Source organism: Falco naumanni, chromosome 1 (genome assembly GCF_017639655.2).
Source record: "Falco naumanni isolate bFalNau1 chromosome 1, bFalNau1.pat, whole genome shotgun sequence".
Taxonomy (NCBI): Eukaryota; Metazoa; Chordata; class Aves; order Falconiformes; family Falconidae; genus Falco; species Falco naumanni.
Window position 1 is genome coordinate 104188494 of NC_054054.1, and position 21936 is coordinate 104210429.

A 21936-nucleotide genomic window follows, 5' to 3' on the forward strand; every position below is an offset into this window, starting at 1 on the left:
TGAACATCTTCAACAACATAACATCAGCAAACATCTGTTGAATTTGACATACTGTATTTCATCTTGAAAGAATTAAAAAGCAAACAAAATACACACCTTTCTTCCTATTGTAACCATTTTTGGCCCTCCAGTGAGAAAATAGTAATATTGGAGTATCTGGTAACAAGAGTTTTCCAAGCCTAGCTGAAATACCTTTCTACCAAAGAAAGAGGAACTTGCAACTACTTAACTGTTATCTGCTCTGTCACAGGTTTACCACAGCTTCTAACAGCACAGAGTAACCCACTAATAAATGAAGAGTTCCAGTGTTAGAGAGTCATCTTGGAAGAAGGCTTCAGTACTAATTTGTTAATTGGTTGGACTTCATTTCAGGTTGCTGTGCAACATGCATATATTACAGGTTTCTTGAGGGTGGGGTGGCATGGAAGGAGATGACAATTATTAGTGGCAAGACAGCCATACAGGACAAAAAAGCCATTTAGTAAGTAGAAGATAACTTAAATGTAAAGATACTACTTTTTCCTACAGTTGGTTTAGATATAGATGTGTTTAATGTCCACATTTACATATTTGGTAAATAATTATCTTGAGAAATCATTAAATTTGCTTTTAATTGGATAGCCTGCTCATGTAGGCAGGCAGTACTTCAGAGTTACTGGTGCCCAGATATAACAGTTGATCTTAGTTCCTGTTTGTGTACTTGTCTAAAATTGCTTGAGGTTTCTTTCCCACCAGCTGGTTACACTTTTTCACTTACATATATATTGGGCCTGTGTGGAACATGAGTGGCACAGTACCATTCTTTCTATAAACAAAACATTGGGAAGAAGCTACTCTTACTAAACCTAGCAGTGGACTTCCCTCCATGGGCTGCCCGCCCTTTTCCCTTTCCACAGTGTGTCTAAAGAGCTGGCAGCAGTTCAAGATAATTGGTACTTGCTGCTTTCAGCAAGTTCAACAATGTTCTCTGTTTTGTCTTCTTAAGCAACACATGCAGTTCACAACTGACTTATCTGTAAACTTCACAAAATAGTTTAAAGCTTTATTTTTCTAATTTGTTCTCCAGAAGAGCTGCTTGTTTGTTCTTTAAGGGGTAGGCCTGGAAACATTAATCTTGCATCAGTGGTATTGGAAGAACTGTTTGTTCCACAGCAGTGTTGGTTTCCCCTCTTTGTAAATTTTTCAAATATAAACCCAGTTCTGTTTGGCTTACCCAGATGGTTTGCAATTCCACATGACCCAGATATTCCAAAGGAAGGAGCGTTCCTGCGGGATGCTGTTGAGATTTACGAGCTGCAGGTATGGCTAATGCCCAGTGACCTAGTGAGAGGCAGCTAAGTGTCTGGTGCCAAATGTCCAGGCTGTAAAAAGCCTCTGACGGGCATGGAGATGGCCTATTTTAACTTTTCTCTGATCACAGTGGGCTTTTTATTTATTCTTGCCCCACACGTGAAAGGAATCTGGCTATGACGGTAACTGATACAACCAGAAATCTCTGCTTAGCCTCAAGATAGGAATAGCATTGAAGAGGTGCAGTACATACAAGTAGTGAACAATGGAGTAAACCAGCATTCTTACTCCGTTTCATCTTGTATCTGGTTTGGTTTATGTAGGCCGGCAGTGTACTGGATGATCAATTACACTTTTTCTGTGTTCTGGAGGCTTGTAACCATGGCTGAGTTCTTGTGCTGTTTTTAGCCCCCAGCACATGGTGGCTTTTCCAGGTAACACTCCATCACTGGGGGTCAAGGAAAAGCAAAGCATGGAATTAAAATAAATACTGAAGTAGTATGGCTATCCTGATTCCTTTTTTTTCTATTTCTCCATGCTGCCACTTACGCGTCAGAGATCTTTGTAAAAAGAAGGGCTGTTCAGCTGTCATGCTAAAATTCTTTCCTGCTGTGATTCCTAGAAAATGCTTATTGAAACTAGATGATCAATAAACAGAGAACATTAATTCTGAAGTGACCATAAGTGTATTTAATTTCTTTGGTAGGTCGATGGGTGTGGACTTTTTATTGCGTCTGTACCATCTGGTGCAGTACGGTGCCATCGCAGTGCAAACAGGGGAGTACCACAAGTCTTACAATTTCTTCGTATTTTCAGAAGTGTGTACGAGCGATTTCAAGCCAGATCCGGAAGTGCTTGGGTTTTAAAAGAGAGGCTGTAAAAAGACAGCTTCCTGCCCAGGCAAATCCTCGGCAGAAGATGAGGTTGCCGATTCCCCAGATGCAGAATATGGTCGCAGTTTGCAATCCAATCTCTGTTGTTACTCACATATTAAACTGAGGCTAAATCTGATCAGGCAGTAATAACTGTTTCCTCACAGTTACTGGGGATGATCAGTAGCAGCTGGGAAGCAGTGGTGTAAGTTAGCTAGGTAGCAGCACCGTGCACATTTGTCACCGAGCTGTGAAAAATGAAACGAGTCGTGTTTGATGCTGTCTGGAAACTGCAGTTGCTGGCTCTCGAAGCTTGGCCCTAGCACTCTGGTTTTGCTGTTCTATCCCACAGGCACAGAAAACTATAGGTATGAGGCAGAGTGACTTTTTAAAGATCATCTGATGGGAAGAAAGACAATTATGTCTGTAATACAATACTGTGTGTAATGTGTTCAAACACTTCTTTGAAATCTGCTCTTGAAACAAGAATGTTGCCGCTGGATCAGTGTATTTTGGTACTGCTGTTGCACCTAGGCAGGGAAGACCAGGAGCCCATGAAGCCCCCGAGGGTCGGCTTTGCTGTACACAGGGCTTGACAAAATGGTCTGGCCACTGCCTCGCCTCTGAACCACGCTCTTAACCCACCGGACACAGCTCCAGCTGCCGGGCACCTTGCCTGAAACAGCAGCTCTAGGTGCAGGAGCCGAAAGTACAGCGATCCCCTGAGCCCTGGGTGCTGCGGGGCCCCACAGCTGGGGATCCCACAGCCAGGGTTCCTGCAGCCGGGGGCCCCTCAGCCAGGCTGCAGCTGGGGGTCCTGCAGCTGGAGGCCCCTCAGCTGGGCTGCAGCTGGGGGTCCCGCAGCCAGGTCACAACCAGGGGTCCCGCAACCAGCGGCCCCTCAGCCGGGCCGCAGCCGGGCGAGCGGGGGCAGGCACGCGTCAGCCCTGGGCTGCCCGAGGCCACTGCCCGGCCGGGCCTTCACAGCCGGTCGGCCGGCGGCGGCCCCGTCCCGTCCCCGGGGCTGGGCGTCTCTCCCCAGCTCCGGCTGCCGGCGCTGTGCCGCAGAGGCGACCATGGTGCTGTCCTACCGCCGCCGGGAGGCACCGCAGAGACGACCCGGGCAGGGCGCCTGATCTGAGCCGGGGAGAGAAACGCCAGAGGCGGCGAAAGCCCGCGGCCGCTGCGGGCGGGACCGGAGAGCCGCGGGCCGGGGAGCGCCTCCGCCTCCTGAGGGGCCGGGAGGGTGGGGCGGGGCGGGGCGGGGCCGGGGCGGGCGGGTTCCCGGGGCCGCTCCCTGGCTGGGGCGGGGAGGAGCCGCCGGGATAAAGCGGCGCGGCGCGCCCTCCGGCCTGACGTGCACGGGCCTCCCGCTGAGGGCAGGCGGCCGCCGGAGCGGAGCGGTTGCCGCGCTGGTCTCGCGAGAGCGTCGGGCTCAGGCGGCGGGGCGGGCGGCGGCTCTCGCGAGAGTTGCGCCCCCGGACCCAACATGGCGGAAGGTAAGGGGGGGAGCCCGGGCAGGCGCCGGGCGGGGCCGCGGCCGCTGGGTGTATGGGGAGCGCCGCCGGCCGGGCTGGCTTCTCCGTTCGCTAGGGGAGCGGCAGCTGCCCCCGTGTGGGGCTCACGCCGCTCCCCCGTGTGCCGCTGGCTCGGCCCCGCCCGCGGCGGGTGGGACAGGCCGCCCCCGAGGTGAACGGGAAATGGTGGGGGAGGGGCTCAGCCCTGCTTGGGGGCCGCGGGGCGGGTCTGGCCCCCTTTGCCCCTTAGGAGGAGGGGGTTCGGAGTAGTTGTGGGTGGTGGGGAGCCCGCCGGGACGGCCCGCAGCCCCCTTCCCCGCCCGGGGCCGGCCAGGTGGAGCTGGGTGGACGCTGCCGCCTGCCCGGGGCTGTGGGGCCGCGGGACCCCCCACCGGCTGCTCTTGGAGCCGCGGAGGCTTTGGGAAGTGCTGCGGCCTCTCGGGCACCTGCTGCTGCCGCCCCTTTTGTCACATTCGGCCTCAGATGAAATCTGCAGGACTCCTAAGGGCTCCTAGACTGCTCTGCTTTTGCTTGGAGGCTATCAATTACACCGTTTCAAAATTAATTTAACCGCGGTAATGGGATTTGAAAAAACGCTTCGTTTTTTACAGTCCTACTTCTTCCTGCAAGACAGAAGCTTCCTCTTTTCTTCCTTAGAGGAAACAAAGTCGATGAACTGAGCTAAAATGTCCCAAGTTTCAGAGGAAATGAAGGCTCTGACTTCTAGTCTGAAAAGCACAGCCTTCAACTCTGGGAGAGCAACTCTCAGGCAGTGGTAGAATTTTAAAAGCACTTGTGGAAGATTAACTACAATGTAGCAGATGCCAATAAACTGGCATGCATCAGCTGAGAGGATGCTGCAGTATAGGTGGTTTAATAAATCCTTAGGGTAGCTCCTGACTTCTTGTGTGCTGAAATACCACAGTTCCAGTCTTAGCTGACCAGCCTTTTAGGCTGGCTTTTAAACCTTGGTGATCCAGTTCTAACGGGCATTTGATGTCAAAGTTGTCTTCAGGTGGGGACACATTCCCCACTGAGATATGAGGCTCTAGTTCAGAGTCCTGCTCTGCAGAATGAACCTGCAGTTAATGCAGGTCCGCTTTCAGGCATCTGTGCTTCTCAAAAGATTCTTCTCTAGTTCATGTAACTTTCTGATCTTTTGCCTAAAGAAAGTATACGACCAGTGAGTGATCCTGCATGAACAGGAGTAATAAGCTGCAGTTGTAGCTCTGCCCACTGAATTCCTTACGGTATCTGTGCAGAGGGACTCATTTTGTCCTTTGAAACAAAGTACTTATTTGCAGCAACACTTTCTAGTTAAGAACTGATGGTATTAGAGAGTCAGCTGGAAAGTGAAGGTTTATTAAGGGAGCTTGTCATACTGGCTGTCTACTCAGAAGCTGAGTGCTTTTTCTTATGGAAGCCTTGCCTCTGTGTATAGAAGCCCTGAATTAGATTTATTGCAATTACTAGTTAAAAGTTCATTGAACAGTTTCTAAAGACGAGAGCCGAGCTTCCTTTGTAACTGCTGTAAGTCCTGTACCACCAATACCACAGAATATGAAGTTACATGCAGCCATGGGTAAAAATTGTTGGATTAATGCCTGAGTCTAAAGCAGCAGGAAGTATGTTGTGGTACTTTTGGGGTGGTTGTTGGGGTAAAGATCATTAAGTGTGCAAAAATGAGGAGGAACAAGAAAGCAGTAACTTGTACAGCCTTGGGGAGGTGGGGCTTGGGGTATGGAGCAGTTGATGAAGGACCTGGCTTGAGGGGTAAGGAAATAACATATTTTCCTGAAACATTTCTCTTGTGTCCACTTCATAAGTAAACAAAAGTTTATCCATATTGGTTCTGTGACTGCATTTGATGGGTGTGATGGGTTCTGCTAGACCCTCCCTCTAGTTTTTGGTACATGCTATCTGTCACCCCATTGCCTGTTGCCTCCCTACTTATCTCTTTGGATTCAGCTGTACAGTTGCTGTACTGTTATGCCTTCTCCTGTAAGAAGCCTCTTCTGAAGTCCTCTTTAGAATCTTTGATGTGGAGTGTAAACTTCTGCCAGTCCATGAGATGCCAGTCTAGCTGCCAGAAAGTTGTTAAACACTGGTTTTCTTTTCTTGCCATCTGTTAACTCTATACCTGAACTGTGGGCTCAGAAAAGGAGGCACTTTGTGTATGCCTTTGCTGAACCCAGACTTTGTCTTCACTCATGCATGTGGATTGATGTTCAGCCAGAGACTTACTGGTATCTTCCAGTGGGGCTATCCTTTCAGTGTCTTGATGCAAAGATCTTCATTAGATTTGTGTATGTGTGCAGTGGATGTACATTATACTTGGGAGAGAGTCAGCTGAATGGTTATACATAATGTGGACTGGCAATAGTAGGCATTATGTCAAAATGATTGCCAGCTTGAAGATAAATGGTGACTTTAGATTGATTTTTTTTTTTTTTAAGTTATGACCCTCCTCCCCCCTTCCAAAACTGAGGACTATAGTAAATCTGGAGTTGTGATGCTACTTGTTTGCATAGAGATTGTGCTTCTAACTGAAATGGAGCAGGGTGCTCTTTTTGAAGCAATTCTTATTTTAAGCAGCTCTCTTACTCTTTAAGTGAACAGTGTACAGGGAAAACTTGAGGCTTTGCTCTTTGTGGTGAATGTTGATTAACTGCACCTCAAAGACTGTCTTGAATGTGCACTTGAAATGTGCTGTAAGATCAGATGCTGTCTGCAGGTGTGCAGTAGTAGCTACTGTGCAACTGGTGTGCATGTTCTTGTGTAGAATAAGAGAAGCTCTGATTTTACAAGTCTTGTATTTGCTTACTGTAGGAATTACTTGTCAGTCCCTCTCACTGAGGTTGCAGGAAGTGCATGCTGTCAATCTGAAACAGATTTCTCAAAGCTTCAGTTCTTGAATTACTTTCGCTGCAGGTAGTGATTGTCTTGGATTGCCCTGGAAGCAGCAGTAACAAGCTTTATTGTCGGTTAAGCATAAAGCTTAAGCTACTGCTGTTTGAGAGTTTAAGGTAGTTCTACATTGTGTCCTCTTGACTGCAGAGTAATTCAGAGAGAATGAGCTGGCTTTGGCAAAATGACAGGATTTGAGATGTTACTTCCTGGTACTGCTTCTTTATTCCCACCTTCACGGTCTCATTGTTTGACTGGAAGATGCAGTATTTCTTTAAGATGATATATGCTATGAGGTTCAGCAGGCACCTTGTTATTCCTAGCGTTTGAATTTGTATGGCACCTAAAAATCTTGCTATATAAACAGTGGTGGTGTTCACACATGAAATTCTGATGTGGGTTTCATTGTCTTTCAGTGATAACTCCTAGCTGCTGTCAGATTTTTGCTCTCCCAGCTGTAACAGTGGGGCTTGCTTTGTGCCACCCTCAACACATGAATCTGTCAGGAAGGAGCTGTTGCTCCAGAAACATGTCCTTCTAGTTCTGGGAACGCCAAAACTGCATTTATCTTTAGATAGTAAGACCAGAGCAGAATTTCAAACCCTCTGAGGGCTGGTGTGGTGTTGATAGCACAGTTCTGAAGCAGTGTATTTCAATAGAATAAGGAAAATATCCCAAAGGAGATGATATCTATTAACTTTTAAAGGGTAAAGCTAAATAAAAGACTGTTGAAGGAGGTACACTGCCAAGCCTGCTTAAGTACTATTAACTGAAGAGTAAAATAGAGTAAATTACTATCTGTTTATCCATTACAGTAGTTGTGAAGTTAAAAGACTTATGAGAGAGCATTCGCTGCAGTAGTCTGTAGAGGAAAGACAAAATGAGACATTGTGTCTGCAGCTGAGCTAGAGATGGATGGGATGCTCTGCTCTGGGGACCTGTGCTGGAGCAAGGCCAAGGTCAGCTATGCTGTTGAACTTCTCTGCAGAAGCAAGAAGAAAACACTGGTCTAAAGAGCTCAGTTTCTCATTGTTTGTAGTAGTGACATTTAGTAAATATTTGAGAAAAATTGTTGAACAACGAATTCCTGGCTGGTAGGGAGTAACCTTGTAGGAACTTTGCCACTGAAATTGTTTGCTTAGCTTCAAAATTTCTCCTCACTGGCCCCTTTCAGTTTAAGACTGGTTTTGGATTTGTACCTTATTTGGAACATTAACTTAATGATTGGGGGTGTGTGTGTGATAATCAATTAAGCACAATGATAGAGCACCACATATTTCTGCAACTAATCCATAAATAAGTATTCATAAGTTGGGCTGCTCTTAAACACCTGTGCAGGTATTTCCTTGCAGCAGTGAAATGGAGGTTTTTCATACAGGTAACCTGGGTTGAGTTCAGCAAACTAACTTACCACAACATGTTGTGGAGTGACCATTTACATGTGGTGGAAAAGTGGGTGCTGCAGTGGGATGGAAATACTTGATCAGGGGTCAGACTCCCCGGTGCTGTTGCTGTGCTGCTCCTGAATTGAAATAGCCACCATGGACCTGCCCCTGTTAGCAGTGCCTCCGATGGAGGAATGTGTGTGTGTTAGTAGTAAGTACAGTTCTATAGATCTTTGGCTAGTCTTTAAAACACAGATTCTAGGGAGAATCTGTTTTCCACTCTGGCCATTTCCTTAAGCAGTTTTCTTAGCTGACACTGTGAGGAGTTCTAAACAGGTCAGTTAAGTACTCTGAGGTAGGTAAGGTATACCAGCAACTGTTCTAATGCTCACTTGTGGTTGATGCCTTAGCTGTAAAGTCAAACGGTACCTTAACTACACTGAAAAAATGGGTAAGAATTACAGTTAGACCCCTATTCCACCGTAATTTCCACCATCATTGACTACCATGGTTTTAGAAAGCTTATGGCATTCCTGACTGGACAGGATTTGGGAACTTGCTTTGTAAGTGGCTTCTATCACTGTGTTCTGATGTGTTTATGGCTAGCAGTGACATAAAATAAAAGGTTTAATGTTGGGGGAGATGCTGAAGTACTGTGGAAGAGGAGAGACTCTTACTGGAGTGTTCTGTGATTAAACTAGATGTGTAATGTGCTTGTAGGATGAAGTTATGCTCAGATGCAAAACAAAGGTGTGCATGTTTCAGTCTTGTAGTAACACTGTGTGCCTCTGCAGAGGAGGTGGCCAAGCTGGAAAAGCATCTGATGCTTCTCCGCCAGGAGTATGTAAAGCTGCAGAAGAAACTAGTTGATACAGAAAGGAGATGCAATCTTCTGGCTGCCGAGGCTAACCAAGACAATGCCAGCGACACCTTTATCAGTCGACTTCTTGCCATTGTAGCTGAACTCTATCAGCAGGAGCAGTACAGGTAAGAAATCCCCCTTTGGGAAAGGGGGCATTACAGGAACCTTTGACTTTATTGACTGCAGTAGGTACTAGGCTTGGATAAGGAAAACTCTTTACTGCCTGGTGCGAATGGAATCCTTATTGCAGTTGGAAGAGCATGCGAAGATCAGGTAGAATCCTAAATCCAGTTCTTGAATAAAGAGCTCTAAGTAGGTGCTTACCTCTGAGACTGACTCTTAAGAGAAGTTTGAAGAGAACTGACCATCTTTACTGTCAACAGCAAAACTCCATTTGAACAGAAGTAACTTCAAACTGATGTATACCTAGCTGGTAGAGGATACATCAATTAATCTATCAGCTGGGAAGCCTTCCTTTCTTGAAAGGATGTGTCCTTGAAACCAGTTCTGTATTCCTGTAGTGTGTGAAGAAGCCTTATTAACTTGGCTTGTCTGGTTGTATGGTATAACAGGTCTTAGTGGTATAAATGATACTGTGTTGAGATTCAAAAATACAGAATTAGGTTTAATGGTTTCTTTTCCGTCACCTTCAATACTCTAGATCCCTTAACTGGTTTAGTTCTGAGACTACAATGACACTTACCAATTTCTTTGCTATTACTGGAAGCAATGCCAATATAATAAGGGATTTCGCTAATGTAATGAGAAAATACATAGTTTTGATTAAGGTTTCCTTCCCCTAACATCTCCTCAAGGGCTTCCCTGAGAAAAGGCTCTTTGCCTGGCAAGAACTTACTGTAGGATGCTGGGTGAAAGATTTATTAGGTAGTATATGCCAGAAGAATTGGATTGCTTTATTTTTGTTCAGCTTCTTGAGTTTAAAGTCTTGGAAAAGTGGTCTAAAAGGGCCTACAAGTCATGGAATGAGAAAGGTAGCAAGTCCCAGCGCAAGTTTTGTTAAGTAACATCTCTGTATTGTTGTACTGTAGTTTATAGCATTGCTTTGATATAGAAAATGGTTTAGAAAGTACACCTACACAGTCAGAACGTTGCAAGCTATTGGACTTTGAAGTAAACAGGGCAGGTCCTCCCTAACTGCAAAGGATAACTTGGTGTTAAAGGGGTCAGGATGAAATCAGTGTTCTTGACAGCCAGTCTCTTGGGAACTGGCGTTTCTGGAGTCTGCCTTGTATTCAGACTAGTGTGAAACATTGTTCTCTTGCTGGTCTTGCCTGAAACCATTGGTGCTTAGCTGACTGTATTAGTATGGACACTGTGACATAAATATTTAACCTCAAGATTGTTGGATTTTCCTATCTTGTACAGTAATTCCCTGGCAATTTATTCAGAAATGGTTGGAAAAAAACCCCAAAACAAAAAAACCCACGCAGACACTTTAAATAATGACTCGTTGCATTTCTTCTTAGAGAAATAAGAATTGTCATTTGACAACATGTTCTACTTAAATGATTAAACATGTTTTTGATGTTTCAAGTAACTCAAACCTAAATGTGGATACCAGGACATAGATACTATGGAGATGCTAAATCTGTACATACCTAAGAACAGGGGAAGTCTGCATTATACATGAATATGGTTTTTTTCCTCTTATCAGTGATCTGAAGATAAAGGTTGGGGACAAGCGCATCAGTGCTCACAAATTTGTCTTGGCAGCACGCAGTGATACTTGGAGCCTTGCCAACCTTGCATCAACAGAGGAGCTGGATCTGTCAGGTCAGTCATTGCTTAGTAATAAGATGCTTTGATTGTTTTTAGGATGACTGATGAAAGGCCTGTTGGAGAAAAGGTTACTTCTATACCTTTCCGACTACTACTGTTCACAAACTGGTGCTTAATCCATTAATTACAGAGCTCTGTCTCTGAAACATGGTAGTACACTTGTGACCTTGGTGCTAGTGCTAGTTAAATCAATAACCTACCTTCTTTCTCTTTAATGAACAGGGGATGAGAATGGTGGCCTGTTTCTTTTCTAGAGTCAACTAGGCATAATGAAAAACAAATCTGTATGGAGGAGCTTGACTTCTTTTTTTCTAAGGATAGGGCTTCTAGAGGTAGAGTGCATAATTTCTTTGAAACATGTCATGGAAATACTTTACTTGTTGTTAACATAGTGTGTGTGGGAAATGAATACAAATACTTAAAAGGTTATTTGCTTTGGCAGTTTGGTACCTTGGTGAAATAGTGGGGAAAGAGAAGCTTTCTAAAGAGTCTTCCACAAGACAGTATTTTGTTGTGCTGCTACATGTACTTAATGCAGGGCAGTGTTTCTGCAGATTGAACCTCTTAGGCTTTTCTGTACCTAACAGTATAGAAGAGTCTTGAACAATTAATTTGTGAGCAGTGAAAACAGGCATGAAGTTAAGCAGGTTTGCTGTCTGGCATGTTGAATATTCGAGCATTGGCTTCGCTTTCCACACTTAATCTTATCATGAAACCTAAGTGCAGGCAAACTGGAAAGAAGCAAGTCACAGCAAGCTAGTTTTATGAGATAGCATAAGCTTTTTTGCAAAAGGATTTACTGATCTTTCTGCAGCCACAGGAAAACAGATGCCAAGGAGTTTGAGTGCTATACTAATAGAAGATTACAAAAAGCTCTTCTGTTAATTGTAGTTTTGTTGCAAGTGGCAGTCCATAGCCTTCCTAGCTCCACGTTTAAGGTAGTCTGAGAATCTCAAATGTAACTAGTCTTGCATATTTAACAATGCAAACACTTTCTATTATAGAATGATTTTAAAAGAAGTGTTAGTAAATGTGTGTCCTACTGTAAAATTGAATATTTTATAAAATTTTATAAATAGCACAAGGATTAGGTTATGAAATAGTTGTGGCAAGCAACAAGCTGTTCCCTAAGATCTATCATGGTTTTCTTAACAGGTTCTGTTAAGAACTCGCAAGCTGAGATTGTCTGAATCCTACTTTCAGAATACAAGCAGCATTTAAAATTGAGTGTTTTTTAAAGGTCATGTAATCTGCAGAATTTTCTAGTCTTTAAGAAGAGTATAAAGAGACAAATGCAAGTTCTTCTGTTGGGAGGGAGAAAATGAACACTTAGCTCTGCCAAGGCAGAGCTGACTCCAGTAGATTTTCTGATTTACTTCAAATTTGGAAAAGACACGTGCCTTACTAAAACCTCCTCTTTCTTTCTTAGGAGGCAGTCTATTCTATGCCAAGTACTGCCTGGTACTGTGAAAATAATCTGGGACAACCTTTGTGTAAAGGAGATGTTTCTGGATGAGTATCTTGGTGTCTTAAAAATGTATGGTTTTGTTCTAAAAACAAAACAGCTTAAGGGACGAACATTATCTTTCTAACTTTTTCTTGTAATTGGACTGATCTTATGTTGTGGAGTAATTCTCATCTTTGTAAGTAGAATTGTCACTATACTTCTGACTAGGTGACAAAGGTCCCTGGCCATTGGGCTTGTGAGTCTTGTGGTGTATGCTTCTATTTTTCTTGCTGTGTAAAAGCATCAGGCATCTGATCAGTGTTGTAAACACTGAAATCTGACCAGCTTCTTAAACTGACTCTTTTGCACCTTTCCTAGAAATGGCTTTTAGCAGTTGGAAGTCATTACCAAGGTGTAAGTACCTTTGTTGGAATGCAACAGTTTATAACATATGGCTATAATATAAAAGAGGGAGGATTCTTAAATCGTGGAATCACAGAAGGGTTTGGGTTGGAAGGGACCTTCAAGGTCATCTAGCCCAACCTCCTACCACAGGCAGAGATGCCTTCCACCAGTCGAGGCTGCTCCCAGCCCCATCCAGCCTGGCCTTGGGCACTGCCAGGGATGGGGCACCCACAGCTGCTCTGGGCAGCCTGGGCCAGCACCTTGCCACCCTCACAGTACAGAATTTTTTCCTTATATCTAATCTAAATCTACCCTCGTTCAGTTTAACACCATTATCCCTTGTCCTGTCACTACAGGCCCTTGTAAAAAGCCCCTCTCCAGCTTTTTTGTAGGCCCTCCTTAGGTACTAGCAGGCTGCTAGGAGGTGTCCCTGGAGCCTTCTCTTCTCTAGGCTGAACAACTCCAGCTCTTTCAGCCTGTCCCCATAGGAGGGGTGCTCCAGCCCTCTGGCCATCTTTGTGGTTGTCACATGTAGACGTGGATTTAGCCATAGGTAAGAGACCAAAGACTTTAAATGGACATCACTAACACATAAATATGCAATATTTATGTGGCAGGTAGGAGATGTTATAGGGCTCACTGCATTCTGTACAGTGTTCCAATGGAAAAAAAGGTTTTCCTGCTTGGTGCCAGCATTGTTACCAGCTTAAAATTCAGACTGGTTTTGCCTCTGTTTTGATACTTTGATTAAACTAAAGCAGTACAGTTTCAATGTGGTCGATTGTTTTTGGTTGGTTTTTTTTTCCTCCAAGGTAGCTGTGACTTTAACAGTCAGAGGAATAGCAGCTACTTGAATAGGTGATTGTTCTTTGAGTATTTTATTAATCCCTGTTGCTCTCTGTACCAGATGCTGACCCAGAGGTAACCATGGCAATGCTGCGGTGGATCTACACAGATGAACTTGAGCTAAGAGAAGATGATATCTTCTTGACAGAGCTCATGAAACTAGCTAATAGATTTCAGCTCCAGCTGCTTAGGGAAAGGTGAGTCTTGGTAAATACAGTGAATCTTTTTGAACTCTTCAACCTTGTTTGAATAGAAAAAAGATGATAGCTACTGGCAATTGGATAAAATTTTGCTTTTTAAAAGCTTTGAGTTTTTAATAATACAGCATGACGTTCAGTTTATCACAGGACATGAAGCCCTGCACTACAGTTAAACTGTAGTGGTCTTTCTTAAAGCTTTTATATTTACTTTCCAGTTCCACTCCCAGTCAGACTAATAACCCTAATTAAGCATTAAGAGGAAGTAGAGATCAGTATATTAGTAACAAGCTGTGGTGAGTTGCAAGAAAGGAATTGTTAGAAGATGCTAGGAAGAATCAATAGCAAGTAGCTTGCAGTATTAAAATACCACAAGTGAAAAATATTTAACTTAAAGAGCTGTTCTGTGCATCTTGGTGGCAACTTCATAAGAAAGTTAATGTAACAGTACAGTGCTTTGCCATTTTGAGGAGACTGATTACACCACACTAGTAGGGGCTAGGTTGTTATCTTGAATGTAGAGTGCTCTACATGGAGTTAGTGAGAAGCCTGGATGTACAAAACACAAAGAAATTTCAGTTTGTACAACTTTGAAGCCTTAAATTTGGTCAAAGATACAGTACCCTTTGATAATCTCTTGCCCAAGGGGTGTTGGGGGCTGCAGCAGCACATGATGCTCATAATTTATGGTTTAAGTGACTCAACATGAAGCAAACTAAATTGCTGTTAATTTTTTTGACCAAAGGAGTTGAGTTGTAAGGTCAATGCTAAAACTGCCTTCAAGCTTTGTACCAGCCTAAAACTGTCTTCATGTTTGCTACCTACGTGTTCCAACAACCAGCTGTTGTCTGGTCATAGTAGTCTAGTGGCAAGTCCTTGTACAGTATGCTACTAGTAATTATTAGACATCTTGGTAGGTATAGAATTGTTTAGGTTGGAAAAGACCTGCAAGGCTGAGTCCAACCACTAACCCAGCACTGCCAAGTCCACCACTAAACCATGTCCCCAAGTGCCACATCTACATGTCTTTTAAACACCTCCTGGGATAATGACTTTCCCACTTCCCTGGGCTGCCTGTTCCAGTGCTTGACAGTCCTTTCACTGAAGAAGTTTCTTCCTAATACCCAACCTAAACCTCCCCTGGTGCAACTTGAGAGCTGAGGCTATTTCCTCATCCTATCAGTCCTTAGTTGGGAGGAGAGACTGACCCCCATCTTGCTACAGCCTCCTTTCAGGTAGTTGTAGAGAGTGAGAACGTCCCCCCTGAGCCTCCGTTTCTCCAGGCTGAACACCCCCAGTGCCCTCAGCTGTTCCTGGTCAGACTTGTGCTCCAGCCCCTTCCCCAGCTCTGTTGCCCATCTCTGGATGCGCTCCAACACCTCAGTGTCTGTCTTGGAGTGAGGGACCCAAAACTGACACAGTATTTGAGGTGCGGCCTCACCAGTGCCAAGTACAGGGAGACGATCGCTGCCCTGGTCCTGCTGGCCGCAGTATTTCAGGTACCAGCCAGGATGCTACTGGCCTCCTTGGCCAGCTGGGCACACTGCTGGCTCATGTCCAGCCAGCTGTCAGGCAACACCCCCAGGTCCTTTTCTCAGGTGGCTTTCCAGCCACTCTTCCCCAAGCCCGTAGTGTTGTGTAGGGTTGTTGTGACCCAGCTGCAGGACCTGCATTGAGCCTTGGCCCATCGATCCAGCCTGTCCAGATCCCTCTGCAGAGCCTTCCTACCTGCAAGCAGATTAACACTCCCCCCCAGCTTGGTGTCATTTGCAGTCTTACTGAGGGTGCACTCGATCCCCTTGTTGGGTTCACTGATGAAGGTATTCAACATGACTGTCCCCAGCACTGAACCCTGGAGAACACTGCTTTTGAGTGGCCACCAGCTGGGTGTAGTTGCATTCCCTGCCGCTCTTTGGGCCTGGCCAGCCAGCCAGTTTTTTTCCCAGTGAACAGTAGACCTGTTCAGGCCATGAGCAGCCAGTTTCACCAGGAGGATGCTGTGGGAAATGATGTCAAAGGCTTTACTAATGTCCAGGTAGACACCGTCCACAAGCTTTCCCTCATCAATTAAGCAGGTCACCTTGTCATAAAAAGAGATCAGGTCAGTGAAACAGGACCTGCCTTTCATAAACCCATGCTGACTGGGCCCGGTAACCTGGTTGTCCTGTACATGCTGCATGATGGTGCTCAAGGTGATCTGCTCCATAACCTTCCCTGGCACTGGGGGCAGGCTGACAGGCCTGTGGTTCCCCTGATCCTCCTTCTGGCCCTTCTTGTAGATTGCTGTCACACTTGCTAACTTCCAGTCAACTGGGACCTCCCTTGTTAGCTGGGACTGCTAATTGGTAAGTGGCTCAGTAAGGGCTTCTGCCAGCTCCCTCAGTATTTTGCGTGGGTCTCATCTGTATCTGGAGACAATCCATTTTTGGGGTCTTAATATCTGCTTGGAGATCACAGGAATATATTTAACTTCATATTTGCTTTCAGGTGTTTGAATTTTCTTCCTGTAGACTCAAACTGGTAGCTTCACGCCTGTAAAGATTAGGTGGATCGGCTGTTAAAGCTAATCCCTTCTCTGTATTAAATAACTGTATATGCTGTGCCTTTTTCTAGCTTTGGCACAAAAGCTGCTTGGGATCACTGTAGTACTTGCAAAGTTAGACCTCTTCCTTACTTTATAACAGTAAATGAACTGCACTTTGTTCCCTTGGGAGATCTAAGATGTCTTGTCTCCACTTGCAGGCTCCTGTGGTATGTGGTGTTGTCATGAGACCTTAGCTTAGATGGACTCTAATAGGTCTGCTCTTCTGGAAACTGTTTTACAGGGCTTCCGATTACTGTAAGGCTAAGTACTATAAACATACTTTAAATTAAGGCCAAGCCATTTTCTGCTGGCATCTGGGAAAAGGAGTATATAGGACCTTGTTGCAGCATGGGATGGTGATTGCAGTAAAGCTGTTTCCTGGCTACTGAACACTGGCTTTCCTATTTTGACAGATGTGAAAAAGGTGTTATGTCACTAGTTAATGTCAGGAACTGCATTCGTTTCTATCAGACTGCTGAGGAGCTGAATGCTAGCACTCTTCTGAACTATTGTGCTGAGATAATTGCTAGTCACTGGGTAAGTACTGTCAGAAGAAAAATATTTGCAGAATACTGGAACTTAATGAGTAGAATTTTGCTTAACTTACTGTACTGTCTAACTTCAGGAGTATCTCTTGATATGCTAGCATTCAAGCATTCCAGTTGGGATGGATGGGGATTACATGGATTCCTGATAACTTTCAGTGACTAAGGTGACCTATTAATGCTGATGCTTGTATGTTTGCAAGGAGCAAGTGTTGATAAAAAGCTGTCAAGTTTGCTTGTCCTGCCCCCTTGTGTGAGTGAAGGGGCTGATTCTGAGGCAGGAGTGATTTCCCTTCCTATCTGTCTCGGTTATCCTTATAGTATGTGCTCTTGATGCCGTGTGTTATTTGGTATTCTCTACAATACTAATTTGTAATATATATGTTCGAAAGAAAGCACAGTGAATTCCTCCTCTAAGATCTGTTGTTGTCTTTAGAGGTTTTGTCTGTTGTCTGTCTCTGTGTGAATGTCTCAACTGCAGGGAAGTAGCTTATACCCTGAAGGGTAGTTTTGTTCACTGGAATACTTCACTGTAAAAAGCGTCTTACTTCCTTAAACATGAACCAAACCAAAGGGACTGTTCTAATAAGCAAGAGGGTTTCTTATCAAATCTGTACTCTGGATGAAGTTCATCCGTAGTTTGTCTCAATCTACACAGATCCCAAATCCCAGGCCTGCTTTTACTTCTAAAAATAATCCCTGGAAGCCAGGGAAGAGTTTATATTCTGTAATGAAGTGCCAAGGTGTCTTGCAACAGACTTGGAAGTAGCTCTGATCTGTTATTTTGAGGAAGGTTTGATTAACTGAGTAATGGATTAGCCTTTAAATTCAGACTTGTCAACAGCAGAGTAGCGTGTGAGGATTTAGGTTATTCAAAATCTCGAATGCATCGTCTACATGTGGATGTTTCTTTGTTTGGCTGATGCCAGAGGGGAGTGCTTTGATACAAATATATGAAAAAAATTCTTATATCTGAACTTGCAGGTTAGTGATTTAACTCTTTCCTGCTTTTGGCTCAGAACTTCTGACACTGTATTCTCCCTGGAATGAGGTGGTTTCTGTTTAGTCAAACAAGCACTAGCTCAAACTTAAGGTCTTTGGAAAAACTCCGAATAAAAGTAATCAAACTTAAACATACAAAGTTCTGCAGTTGTCAGTCTTTAATAGATGTAGGCATTTTTGTCAGGAAACGAATCTGTGATTTAAGTCCAGATAGAGAATTAGTTTAGGGGCTAGATGTTAATCTACTGTATTGCTTGGTAAAGCGCTAGTTTTCCATATCTGTAGACAAAAGGGGAGAAAAATTTCACTAAAACTGATCTTTACACTAAAATGTAAGATGTAAAGCTTCCTGAGTGTTTCTTCCTAGCCTTAATAGGCTGTCTTGGGTTGTTCCTACTTGTGATATTATCAAAATGGAGCTTTTAACTGAACTTGTTTTCTGAACTTCATGATTATATTGTACGATGCCTTGTTTAGAAATAGAACGGGAATATTGCTTACCCTTTTTTTTTATTGCTTCTAGGATGACTTGCGTAAGGAAGACTTCAGTAGCATGAGTGCTCAGTTACTGTATAAAATGTTCAAGTCAAAGACAGAATATCCCTTGCATAAGGCTATTAAAGTTGAGAGAGAAGATGTAGTCTTTCTGTATCTAATTGAAATGGATTCACAGGTACAGTGAGACAGACTTGATCTGTCTTCCAGAGTTTGGTGTTTCAAATAACTAGTTTGTAGCTACCAGTCTGAGCCTTGTTATTGATTTTTTTTTTTAGTTGGTTTGTTTTGTAACTAATTCTTATTTGCATGTTTATCATTGCCATGGTTACCTCTGTGTATGTAGTGGAGGTCTAGTGGTAAAGGCTCCATAAACACATAATTCAGAAGTGATTGATGACACTTAAAACATCTTGCATGCAACAGATCGTATCTAATAAAATCCAATACTTGATATTGCTATGCACGTTTAAAGCTGAATGGTATACTAGTCAACTTTGCTGCTTCATGGCAGTTCACTAAACATAATTTCTTCGGAGAAAACCCACTTTTCTATTGAATGTTTGAAATAACAGGTATTCTGTTTGGATGAATACTATACAACCAGCAAATAAGCTGTAGCACAAGGGGGAAGCAGGAATTACTCAAGTATTAATTATCAAGAATTGTTCAACTAGTCCTTTAAGATACCTTGGATGCTAATTGGAAGCTGGGACTATAGCAGTACTTGGTTAGGTGCTAATCCAGCTGGGATTTGTGGTATCTTAAAGCAATAATTGAATAATTCTTCCTAGTATGATGTTGAATATACCTATATAGGCAGCATTTTTTAAGAGTGTACTAGTCTTTCTTCCTGTGAGTTAAATGAGGCTTGCAAACAAAACTCCTGTTTTCTAATTGAACAGCCTTCAGGGCAGGCTTTTATGTGGTGATGCTAGTCTTCTGGTTGTTCTCCTGTCTAAGATGCTCTTCCTTATATGCAACACTAGCCTTTAGCGTTAGAACTGAAGAACTGACACTATGGTAGTTGGAATGGGCTGTTAAAATACTATGTTGGTCTGGTGAGCATGCCTCTAATTAATGTCACTTGACTGAATTTGTAGCTTCCTGGGAAGCTCAATGAATTGGATCACAATGGAGATCTTGCTTTGGATCTAGCCCTCTCCCAAAGATTGGAGAGTATTGCAACTACACTGGTCAACTACAAGGCTGACGTAGATAGGGCAGACAAGAGAGGCTGGAGTCTATTACATAAAGCCATCCAAAGAGGTAAGTAAATAAGATACAAAGCCTTGTTAACTCAGTTGTTCCCACTGTGGAATACACATTCCTGTGTCACTTTTAGCTAAGCTAGAGAATCAGTCACAAATGAACTTTGTCCTAGTTCTTTTTTGAAATGTAAAAGCAAACTCTTATTTGGGATCTGAAAGCTAGCCTGCTGGCTGGTAAACGAAACCTACGCTATGTGACATCCAGAAGCGATCTAATAGAGTATTGCCTGCTAAAGAAAGAAATGTAGGGAGATACTGGAAATATTCTAACTTGGCAATACAATGTCTTTCTGACAAATAGTTGAATCAGTCATGACAGTGTAGGCACAAATAAAGATGAAGTTTTTTTCTGGACCTGGGTTGAATGCAGTATATGCTGCTTTGTGATTGTTGTTAACAGCAAGCCTCCTTGCTACTGGACAGCAGTTTCAGGGGAGAAAAAACTGACTGGAAGAAGATGAGGAGCAGGTGGAGGTGCTTCTATGCAGTCTGAATATCTTCAAAGCTCTGGTGAATGGTAGTGTAGTTATCAGAGTGGGGCCGGAGTACAACTGCATGATTATCTTGAGCTGTTTTCCACCTTAGAGTGGAAAACGCATCTTAGGAGAACTGGAGTGCAGTAGGACCTGGCTGCCTTTGCCACAGCACTCTGAAGGCTTTGGAGCAGCAGCATCTTGGCCTATGGCCAAAGTCTGGTAAAAACCTGTAGTAAATGCCTTGTGCTACTAGTTGCCTGCACTGATGTCTTTGACAGCTCTGTTCCTGAAAGCCAAGCACAACCTGAACCTTAACACTGTGACTGGACCTAATGGGTATTGTAGTGCCACAAATTAAAAGGATAAGTTTATTTTTAACAGCAAGCTCTCCTGGGCTCTTAGAAATAGCTTAAGTTTTGTGAGTTCAAAATACAGCTCCCTACTTCTTCCTTTAATCTCCTACATATCTAAACAGGGTAATGCTGGTGTCTGATCCTGTGATTGAAACTTCAGCAGGAGGAGTAGGAGACCTTCTAGGCATAGGTCAGTGTTGTGATGGCTGCAGCCCTGTAAAGCACTACAAAGATTGCAGCAGGCTGCTCTTAATACTAGCATTTGTCCTTTAGTTCTAATGTCTGCTTTCAGTCTAAGCTAGAGCTCTGAGAATGAATGCTTGCTTTTCAGTAACCAAAGCATCAGTGAATTAATCACTGTTAACAATCACGTGTTCTGGAAATGGAGCTAAAGCAAATTGTCTGAACTTTTCACATGATTCTTATTTCTAATGATCACTGGAGAGTGGGGGAATGAGACATGGAAATCAAAAAATGAGATTTGGGGGTTTGCTGGCAGAGATAATAGAGCAATCTGTATTGCTTAAACAGGTGAACAGTCTTCTTTGTTCTCCAGTCTTGCATTCAGGACAAGCAACCTGTGAACATATCTGTACAAAGTAGTCTTTGGAGTAAGGGGAATTAGTAGTATTCTGAAGTCATTCTCTACATTTTGGCAGTTCAAGTCCAAGGGTTCATGTACTGAAGTGGACCTGACTTCTCAGGAGGGAGTTCTTAAGAATGCCATGTGTGGTGGGTCCTAACTGTTGAAGCTCTTACCCTATTGATAATGGAGCCTAAACTTTCAAGAGCAAAGGCTGTGTTATTGCTTGTTTTTGTAGCAAGACTGAACAGATGATGACTGACTTCAACTACACACTTTTGACTGATGCCCTGAAATAGTACCTTTTGTTCAAAAACTACTTGTATGTTTTGTGTCACAGTTTGTCCAGTTGTGCATTAAAATGGCAATGGATTTATCTTGATAGAGGAACTAGCAAACTCCACATCACCATAACAAGTCAACTAGCATGTGAAATTGAGTCACACGTAACCTCTGGGCAAAAAACTTTTTCGACGGGGTTGTTAGGAAATATTTTAGTCCTGGCTTTGCAGTGAAGTGTTGTTGAAGTTACCTATTGCTAAGGCATTCTGAGAGCAACACTTGTATTGGCATAATTGTATAGTATGGAGGTAAATTGTGTGTATCCATTTTCTGGAGTTGTCTGAAGTATATTTCCATAAATAACCTTGTTTTGTTTCAAAAAAGGAGATAAATTTGCTGCAAACTTTCTCATTAAAAATGGTGCCCGTGTGAATGCTGCTACATTGGGAGACCAGGAGACTCCTCTGCACCTTGTGGCATCATACAGCCCCAAGAAGCATTTGCCAGATGTTATGACAGAGATGGCACAGATAGCAGAGTCCCTCTTACAGGCAGGAGCCAATCCGAATATGCAGGACAACAAAGGAAGGTAAATACTGGGTAAAGTCAAGTCTACTACCAGTTTAACAGATAATACTGTATAAATTAGATGTAGCCTGCTAAGAACTTGCTCAGGTCTGTCAGCAAAGCACAGGTGATGCTGGAAGCAGGAAAGGTGAATTCATTAATCCAGGTTGAGACCTATGGGTAGCACTTAAAGCAGAAAGCTGTGCAGGCTGAATGGTACCCTGTCATGACCCATTAAACATAGCCCAGC

The 21936-nt window shown here is 43.6% G+C and overlaps 1 protein-coding gene across 1 annotated transcript in view; it reads left to right on the forward strand.

The window, feature by feature from the left end:
- Window positions 1-3528: 3528 nt before the first annotated feature.
- ANKFY1 (ankyrin repeat and FYVE domain containing 1) overlaps window positions 3529-21936 on the forward strand; it is a 36378-nt gene continuing 17970 nt past the window's right edge. Inside the window, exons 1-8 of the mRNA XM_040613753.1 lie at window positions 3529-3661; window positions 8766-8958; window positions 10509-10627; window positions 13393-13528; window positions 16526-16649; window positions 18183-18332; window positions 19258-19423; window positions 21504-21708. Of these exons, the coding sequence (XP_040469687.1) occupies window positions 3652-3661; window positions 8766-8958; window positions 10509-10627; window positions 13393-13528; window positions 16526-16649; window positions 18183-18332; window positions 19258-19423; window positions 21504-21708 (1103 nt within the window). The 5' untranslated portion in view covers window positions 3529-3651. The remainder of the gene's footprint in view (window positions 3662-8765; window positions 8959-10508; window positions 10628-13392; window positions 13529-16525; window positions 16650-18182; window positions 18333-19257; window positions 19424-21503; window positions 21709-21936) is intronic.